This window comes from Pecten maximus, chromosome 16, assembly GCF_902652985.1.
Source record: "Pecten maximus chromosome 16, xPecMax1.1, whole genome shotgun sequence".
NCBI classification, from domain to species: Eukaryota; Metazoa; Mollusca; class Bivalvia; order Pectinida; family Pectinidae; genus Pecten; species Pecten maximus.
Window position 1 is genome coordinate 17,975,600 of NC_047030.1, and position 10,254 is coordinate 17,985,853.

At 31.0% G+C, this 10,254-nt stretch overlaps 1 protein-coding gene across 3 annotated transcripts in view; it reads right to left on the reverse strand.

The window, feature by feature from the left end:
- The window catches only part of LOC117345202 (beta-1,4-N-acetylgalactosaminyltransferase bre-4-like), a 30,035-nt gene extending 21,603 nt beyond the window's left edge, over positions 1 to 8,432 (reverse strand). For 2 of the 3 annotated variants that reach the window (XR_004536375.1, XM_033908214.1), the window contains exons 1-5: positions 7,878 to 8,432; positions 6,224 to 6,456; positions 5,759 to 5,946; positions 2,292 to 2,414; positions 1,506 to 1,610 (exon numbers count right to left, since the gene is read on the reverse strand). Coding sequence is in view for 2 of the 3 variants with exons in the window: in XM_033908214.1 (XP_033764105.1) it covers positions 1,506 to 1,610; positions 2,292 to 2,414; positions 5,759 to 5,946; positions 6,224 to 6,456; positions 7,878 to 8,187 (959 nt within the window). In the remaining variant the exon portion in view is untranslated. The remainder of the gene's footprint in view (positions 1 to 1,505; positions 1,611 to 2,291; positions 2,415 to 5,758; positions 5,947 to 6,223; positions 6,457 to 7,877) is intronic. The other variant, XM_033908213.1, reaches the window with a different exon arrangement.
- Between the last annotated feature and the right edge of the window lie 1,822 nt (positions 8,433 to 10,254).

Sequence of the window (10,254 nt, forward strand, 5' to 3'; positions counted from 1 at the left end):
ATAAAAGAAGTCGTTTGAGTAAAATACATATATATATACAATCATAAAAGATTTATTGATATTATAAATGAAATGAGGTATGGATATTATAGATGATTTATGGATATTATAAATGAATTATGGATATTATATATGAATTATGGATATTATAAATGAATTATGGATATTATAAATGAATTATGGATATCATAAATGAATTATGGATTTTATAAATGAATTATGGATATTATAAATGAATTATGGATTTTATAAATGAATTATGGACATTATAAATGAGCTATTAGTTATGGATATTATAGATGAATTATGGATATTATAAATGAATTATGGATATTATAAATGAATTATGGATTTTATAAATGAATTATGGATATTATAAATGAATTATTGATTTTATAAATGAATTATGGATATTATAAATGAATTATGGATTTTATATATGAATTATGGATATTATAAATGAATTATGGATATTATAAATGAATTATGGATTTTATAAATGAATTATGGATATTGTAAATGAATTATGGATTTTATAAATGAATTATGGATATTATAAATGAATTATGGATATTGTAAATGAATTATGGATTTTATAAATAAATTATGGATATTATAAATGAATTATGGATTTTATAAATGAATTATGGATATTATAAATTAATTATGGATATTATAGATGAATTATGGATATTATAAATGAGTTATAAGTTATGAATATTATAGATGAATTATGGATATTATAAAAAAAATTATGGATATAATAAATGAATTATTGACATCCATTACATACACATATTATTTATCTCTATAGAACTCGTCCTTGTAGCATAGTCTATATGTGGATGTACTTAAAAGTATACAAATATCAAGTACTCGTCTCCCCATTTATGATTTTCGACGACCAACTTACAGACAGCTTTCGTCCATTTCTGGGTTTAAACCTTACTTGAAGAACCCAGAACAGGACAAAAGCTGTATGTTATTTTGCCGTTGAAAATTGTTACTTGCTATGTGTTCCCTGCACTTCACTTGTTTAACCCTGACACATTATAGGACAGCAAGCTTTGTTTATTCAGAGAAAATGCCACAACAAGGTATTAGCAGAATATGACTAATCTCTTCGATGTCTGACTATCTATTCTGAATTTTTTTTTTTTTTTTTGCAAATTAAAACATTTGAGATGGCATTTTCAAAGGTTTCGTGTTTATTTATTATGGCAGTTGAAATAAAGATTTTTCGATGATATTACTGCATCTTTGACCTTTGTGAATTGTTATATATATTAAGTCTACGTACTATATACTATCAATTTGAATAAATACATTCAAACTTTGTTATCTCCAACTCTCATAGATCCTCGAAGTAAAACAAACAGTTCCGACAGTAAAAAAAACCTATATAAAACACTCGATCACCTCGAAAACTTGGGATATCTCGAATTTATTTTAATGACATCACAAACTTTGAGATAACGAGATTTGGCTGTATATATGTCACATACCTCTGGGGATTTACTGCGTTCGTCTTTTCACGTGTATGTTTGATCATTCTGTAGCGGGATATCTCCAAACTGTACCGCTCTATAGTAAAACCGGCCTTTAACAATCTGTAAATAACCATCAGTTTCATTTAACAACAGTCTCCTTTGTCAAATGAAGTTACAGCATTAGAACACCTAGGGCAGTATCCATGGAACCATTCTTTTGCTCAAGGCTTAAATCTGTGCTCAGTCTGACTTTCTTTAAAGTTGTTTAAAACACAGTATTTCTGAAACTCCTTCAAATTATTGAAGAAAAATTGATGAAGATATCAGATTTATTATTAAAAGTATTTTAGTCTGAACACAAAATGTGTATTTGAGCACGAGTACAGTTTCATATATACTAGCAGTTATTATTCTTGTACGTATTTCAAGTGCCTCCGTGTAAATATTTATTTTGTTTTTATTGTGCCCTCCTTTTATCCAATTTTCCACACGAGTCATAAAATTGTCTACCTTTGTCAATTGAGTTACCATGTAATATATATATATATAGTAATAATAATGAAAAACACTACCCGAAAATCACAAGCGCTTTCACATACTTTGAGAGCAAGCTTTTCAGGTGTGTTTGTGTTTTTTTTTTATATTATTATTACTATGTACATATCATATGTATATCCATCACAAGGACATTATTTTCTTTTAATTATATATATTTATATTGTTAGAAGTTGTATATATCCTGCAGTGTAACATATTTATTTACCCAACATTAATTCATATTAAAAAAAAAAAAAAAAATACCTTTCGTATAAGTCGTCATCCTCGCCTCCCCATCCGAAATATAAGTTCGAGCAACCGTTTATCTTTTGAATGGCAGTTTTGGGCAACTGTGAAACACCGCCGAAATATTTTGGGTAAACTACTCTGGAAATATAACATGAATCTCCATGCAAATATTGCATACATTCCCGAAACTGCTTCTATATATAGGTTTTTACATCCATTTTTATATAATTTCATATTGAATGACATCATATGATTGTCTTGGTGGTGAAATTATGCCGTCATAATATAAATTTGAACGTTACATACTTCATAAAACAGGATAGATATGATCTTGACACTTAGTAAGGTTTAGTTAGGTTTCCTTGATATTTGGTTAAGCTGCTTTGATGTTAAATTTTAAAGTTTCTATCATGTTTAGTTTCCTATGCGTACGGTTTTGTTTCTTTGACGTTAAGTTTAGTTTCCTTGACGTTTTGTTGACATTTTCACGCTTAGTTAAGCTCCAATGATATTTAGTTATGTTTCCATAACGTTTAGTTAAACTTTAAATATGTTTAGATTCCTTGATGTTCAGTAAAGTGTCCTTAATGTTTAATTAAGTTTCCATGACGTTTTGTTTAGTTTACCTGATGTTTAGCTAAGTTTCCATGACATTTAGTTGGGGTTTTTATCATGCTTAGTTTCTTTGATATTTAGTTCAGTTTCCTTAATCCTTGTTAAGTATCCTTGACTTTTAAGTTTCTATTACGTTTAGTTTCCTTGAAGTTTTGTTAGGTATCTTTTATGTTTAGATTCCTTGATGTTAAGTTAAGTTTTCATAGCGTTTAGTTAAGCTTCTGTTACGTTTAGTTTCCTTGACGTGTTGTGGAAATTGTTCATGCTTAGATAATTTTCCTTGACGTTTAGTTCAGTTTCCATTACGTTTTGTTAGGTATCTATTATGTTTAGATTCCTTGATGTTAAGTTAAGTTTTCATAACGTTTAGTTAAGCTTCTGTTACGTTTAGTTTCTTTGACGTTTTGTTGACATTTTTCATGCTTACATACGTTTCCTTGACGTTTAGTTGAGTTTCTATCATGTTTAGTTAGCTTGATGTTCTGTAAGGTTTCCTTGACGTTTAGTTGAGTTTTCCTGACGTTTAGTTGAGTTTCTTTGACGTTTAGTTTAGTTCCTTGACATTAAGTTAAGTTTCCTTCAGCTTTGTTAAGTGTCCTTGACTTTTAGCTTAGATTCTATTACGTTTAGTTTCATTGACGTTTTGTTGGCATTTTTCATGCTTAGTTAAGTTTCCTTGACGTTAAGGTTAGTTTCATTATCGTTTAGTTTAGAATCATTGATATTTAGTTTAGTTTCTTTGACGTTTAGTTTAGTATCCTTGATGTTAAGCTAGGTTTCTTTAATCTTAATTATGTTTCCTTGACTTTTATTTTCGTTTCTTTGACGTTTAGTTGAGTTTCCTGGACATTAAGCTAAGTTTCCATAAAGTTTAATTGAGTTGGAATCACGTTTTTTCCCTTGATGTTTAATTAAGTTCCATTTATCTTTGACATGTAGTTTGGTTTCCATGATGTTTAGTTAAGTTTTCATGTAGTTGGGTTCCTATTATGTTTAGATTCCTTGATTTAAAGTTAAGATTCCTTCACGTTTTTTTTTTTTACATTCTTCACGCTTAGTTAAGCTCCAATGATGTTTAGTTTTCATAACGTTTACTTAAGCTTCTATTATGTTAAGTTTCCTTGATGTTAAGTTTCTTTGACGTTTAACTAAGTTTCCATAACGTTTAGTTTAGTTTCTTTGACATCTAGTTGAGTTTTCATAACGTTTAGTTGAGTTTCTATCGTGTTTAGTTTTCATGATGTTTAGTTTGGTTTCATTTATCCTGGACGTTTAGTTTAGTTTATTTGATATTAAGTTAAGTTTAATAAATTTTATATACGTTTCAATTATGTTTAGTTTCTTTGACGTTTTGTTTAAATTTATTCCACTTAGTAAAATTTCCATGATGTTTAGTTACGTTTCCATAATGTTTAGTAAGGTTTCTATAATGTTTCGATTCCTTGACGTTAAGTTAAGTTTCCACAACGTTTAGTTAAGCTTCTGTTATGTTTAGTTTCCTTGACGTTTTGCTAATATTTTTCACGCTTAGTTAAACTCCAATGATGTTTAGTTAAGTTTCCATAACGTTTAGTTACGCTTTAATTATGTTTAGTTTTCTTGACGTTGTGTTAACATTTTCACGCTTAGTTGAATTTCCATGATGTTTAGTTAAGTTTCCATAACGTTAAGTTGAGCTGCTATCATGTTTAGTTTCCTAGATGTTTAGTTAAATTTCCTTTAAGTTAAGTAAAGTTTCCTTGACTTTTGTTTTTTAGCTTTTTTGATGTTTAGTTTAGTTTCCTAGACGTTTTCGTTTCTGTTATGTGTAGTTTCCATGACATTTAGTTTCTGTTATGTGTAGTTTTCATGACATTTAGTTTCTGTTATGTGTAGTTTCCATGACATTTAGTTCTGTTATGTGTAGTTTCCATGACATTCAATTCCGGTTATGTGCAGTTTAATTAACATTTAGTTTCTGTTATGTGTAGTTTCCATGGCATTTTGTTTCTGTTATGTGTAGCTTCAATGAGATCTAGTTTCTATTATGTGTAGTTTCCATGATATTTAGTTTCTGTTATGTGTATTTTCCATGATATTTAGTTTTTGCTTTGTGTAGTTTCCATGACATTTAGTTTATGCTATGTGTAGTTTCCATGACATTTAGTTTCTGTTATATGTAGTTACAATGACATTTAGTTTCTGTTATTTGTAGTTTCCATGATATTTAGTTTCTGTTATGTGTAGTATCAATGACATTTAGTTTCCGTTATGTGTAGTTTCCATGACATTTAGTTTCTGTTATGTGTAGTTTCCATGACATTTAGTTTTGTTATGTGTAGTTTCCATGACATTTAATTCCGGTTATGTGCAGTTTAATTGACATTTAGTTTCTGTTATGTGTAGTTTCCATGGCATTTAGTTTCTGTTATGTGTAGTTTCCATGATATTTAGTTTCTGTTATGTGTAGTTTCCATGAAATTTAGTTTCTGTTATGTGTAGTTTCAATGACATTTAGTTTCTGTTATGTGTAGTTTCCATGACATTTAGTTTCTGTTATGTGTAGTTTCTATACATTTAGTTTCTGTTATGTTTAGTTTCCATGACATTAATCTTCTGTTATGCTTAGTTTCCTTGACGTTTAGTTTAGTCCCAAGACGTTTTTTAACATAATTTCTTTCAAAAGTGTTCAACCTTGGGAATAACTATGCTTGTTGAATATATGACTTACATTTATCTATTTCCATAAACAAAGCTTCATTTTGTTCAATTTCTGCTGGAAAATACAATACGATATCAAAATGATCAATTACGTAAACATATACTATCAGCAATGTCTAAATGGCTAACTTCTACATGTGCCTCGTCAGTGTTGACTGAATAATTACCTATAGTTGTATTTGTTCATGGCTACCGCTAGGTGGCGTGGGTTGTGACCACAACCGTAGTAGATGCGGTCATCCTCAGGGATAAGATCAACGTCATGAAAGATGAAGCAGGTATAATTGTAGGTCTTGATGGACTCGGCATATCCGATGTTAAGCAAAACTCCTCTATTGAATGTATTATTTCCTGCCTAGGAGGAACAATGAAAGCATTGCATAAAGAAGTATAACAAAGCAAATCATTTTAAACAAGAATATTCATAACGATAATAAAAAACATATCAAACAAAATAAGTTCATCATGCATGTAGAAAGATTCTGGTGAAAATAGTTTTCTCTGGACCGAAATGGATGTTTAACCCGCTCCTCCTACACAGGTTCAGACCAGAATAGCGTTTGTAGTAACATCTACGTTGTGAAACTCTTTATATGAGATATATTGTAGGATTTGGAGAATCTTAGAATTACCTGCTCAATAACGAAGATTCCGTAGTCAATCTGCTGTTTCATCAGCATGCTGTGCAGATTATGTAAAACACTCTTCAGATGACCTGTCCTGTTCCTGTAGGGGATTATAACTGCTACCCTCTGATCCGTTTTACATTCGACAGGAATGTAACGACCGCCTTTTTTGACGTTGAATAATTCCTTCTCCAATTGCTCAAATGAAAGAATTTTCTTGAATGTGGCTAAACGGCCAACTGAAAAAATGTGAATATTTCTGAAATCAAATCCTAAATTAAATGATCAATCATGTAAGTCGATAACTCAGCTTATTTTCGCGGGGACTTAATTTCGTGTTCATACCTAACGACGTTTTTACGGCAATCTAATTTCGCGATTTACAGTCATAAAATACCTACAGTACCCGTGATTGAAACTATATAGCGGCGATTAATTTTCACGAATTTTAATCTCTCGCGAAATACGCGAAAATAGCGTAACTGTTATGTTTAGTTTCCATGAAAGCAAAGTCGCAAACTTGAATGAAGTCACATGACAGTTTAAGGCCATTTGGCTTTTGGTTAAAAACATCTTGGAGTTTGTACTGAAATAATATAATAGATGATAATTATAAAATAAGGAAAGAGACGTAAAACCCTGTCGTGCTTATACCCCATACCATATAAAGACTCTTATGCAGAAAGGAATTAATATCTTAATTTGTCTAGTTTACATTGGCAGAAAGGAATTAATATCTTAATTTGTCTAGTTTACATTGGCAGAAAGAAATTAATATCTTAATTTGTCTAGTTTACATGGGCAGAAAGGAGTTAACATCTTAATTTGTCTAGTTTACATGGGCAGAGAGGAATCAATATCCTAATTTGTCTATAGTTTACATGGGCAGAGAAAAATTTATATCTTATTTTGTCTACTTTACATTGGCAGAGAGGAATTAATATCTTAATTTGTCTAGTTTACATTGGCAGAAAGAAATTAATATCTTGATTTGTCTAGTTTACATTGGCAGAGAGGAATCAATATCCTAATTTGTCTAGTTTACATGGGCAGAAAGGAGTTAATATCTTAATTTGTCTAGTTTACATGGGCAGAAAGGAGTTAACATCTTAATTTGTCTAGTTTACATGGGCAGAGAGGAATCAATATCCTAATTTGTCTATAGTTTACATGGGCAGAGAGGAATCAATATCCTAATTTGTCTATAGTTTACATGGGCAGAGAGGAATTAACATCTTTATTTGACTAGTTTACATTGGCTGAAAGGAATTAATATCTTAATTTGTCTATAGTTTACACGGGCAGAGTGAAATGTATATCTTAATTTGTTTAGTTTACATGGGCAGAGAGAAATCTATATCTTAATTTGTCTAGTTTACTTTGGCAGAGAGAAATCAGTATCTTAATTTGTCTAGTTTACTTTGGCAGAGATAAATTTATATCTTAATTTGTCTAGTTTACTTTGGCAGAGAGAAATCAGTATCCTAATTTGTCTAGTTTATATGGACAGCTGGAATGGACTCTCTAAAGTTGGTATGTTGTTAGGTGGGCAACAGTGTACGACTCTCTAAATTATCTTTTTAAATGTGCAATTCTCAGCCGTTGTAAAATTATTTAAAACTAAGATCCAATAACAAATAATGGTAGACTGTGAACTTACCTCTGTTTGGTGGAGTTGAAGGACACATAGGAAGCGATTTAGTACCATTTTTTGTTGTCTTGGTGTAAGGTATCTTCGTCGTAGCTGAAATTTTAGTAATCTTTTTTGTGGCTTTTGAATGCTGTTCAGTTGAATGAAAACTCACATTTAAGCTGTTAAAGCTATCCTCGTATTCCCGAATTACGTCTATGCCTGCATAGATCATCGATATAATATTACGTTGTGAAACGAAATACAATATCATCTGAGATAACATTAAAGCTGCTATTACTGTTACACAGACGCCAATTATACGGCGCTGGCTGGACATTTTGCTTTTAAAGAAAACAAGGATAAAGTCACATTCACATATCCGTTTAACATGCGAGCATTCCGCTGGTCATGGGTCCATGAAGAGCGATCACGTTAAGTTCATATCCCATACCAGTAGTATATGTTGATGGTTTATGCCCTACCCTCCACTAAGTGCTAGGATAAGGATGACGTCCCAAGTCGTGTAATGGGGTATGGACTGTTTATTAAGTAGTACGAGAAAGCATGAAGCAGAAACGTGTTTTCTTGATAAAGATCCATACGGAATATGAGCCGATTTGAGTTATCTGGCCAGAATATTTCCCTAACATCGTACCGAAAACCTAACATTTTTTTCTCGGTAATTTTGTTTTAAATTCATCAAAATCACCTTCAAGTCATGTTAGCCTATATATTATGAAAAAAAATTCCATGTAGGTACGCAAAGCCATAATCAGCGATAATTTTCAATTAGAAAAGAAACGTTAAAAAGGCATATGATATAGGTCCGGATAGTAAAATATTCATTATACGTTTGGGTTATGGACCTACAGATCGTTTCCCCTATTTTACAAATAAAACGAAATCAGGCACACTCGTGACGGTTTGAAGCACGTCTTTAACGTTCCTCATTCATAGAAAAGGTCATGATTTTTTGTAAAAGTTCTGATCGTTATTTGTTACTCGTTCATTCGATCGTAAAAGTAAGATTGACGTAATTTGAGATGCCGAAAAAAATCTGAGAATCGAATCGAGAGCAGGTAGTGATTTCTCAATATATAGAAATGTTGTTCACTGAATCTCAACAACGCACTAGAAAGTATACATTGTTGACATGGCACACTAGATAGTCAACATTGTACTATATACACTGTTAATATTACAGACTAGATAGTCAACATTGTACTATATACACTGTTAATATTACAGACTAGATAGTCAACATTGTACTATATACACTTTTAATATTACAGACTAGATAGTCAACATTGTACTATATACACTGTTAATATTACAGACTAGATAGTCAACATTGTATTATATACACTGTTAATATTACAGACTAGATAGTCAACATTGTACTATATACACTGTAAATATTACAGACTAGATAGTCAACATTGTACTATATACACTGTTAATATTGAAGAATAGATAGTCAATATTGTGCTCTATACACTGTTTACATGGCACACTAAATAGTCAACATTGTAGTATATATACTGTTTACATGGCACATTAGATAGTAAACATTGTACTATATACACTGCTGACATGGCACAACAGATAGTCAACATTGTACTATATAAACTGTTGACATTGCATACTAGAGATTCAACATTGTACTAATTACACTCTTGACATGGCACACTAAATAGTCAACATTGTATTACATACACTGTTGACATGACACACTAGAGAGTCAACATTGTACTATATACACTGTTGACATGGCACACTAGATAGTCAACATTGTACTGTATACACTGTTAACAGGTTACACTACATAGTCAACATTGTACTATATACACTGTTGACATGGCACACTGGATAATCAACATTGTACTATATACACTGTTCACATTGCACAAGAGATTCAACATTGTACTATATACACTGTTGACATATTACACTGGATAGTCAACATTGTACTACATACACTGTTGATATGGCACACTGCATAGTCAACATTGTACTATATACCATGTTGATATTGCATACTAGATAGTCAACATTGTACTATATACACTGTTGACATGACATACTAGATAGTCAACATTGTACTATATACACTGTTCACATTGCACAAGAGATTCAACATTGTACTATATACACTGTTAATATTGAAGACTAGATAGTCAACATTGTACTATATACACTGTTGACACGACACACTAGATAGTCAACATTGTACTATATAAACTGTTGACATTGCACAATATAGATTCAACATTGTACTACATACACTGTTGACATGGCACACTAAATAGTCAACATTGTACTATATAAACTGTTGACATTGCATACTAGAGATTTAACATTGTACTAATTACACTCTTGACATGGCACACTAAATAGTCAACAT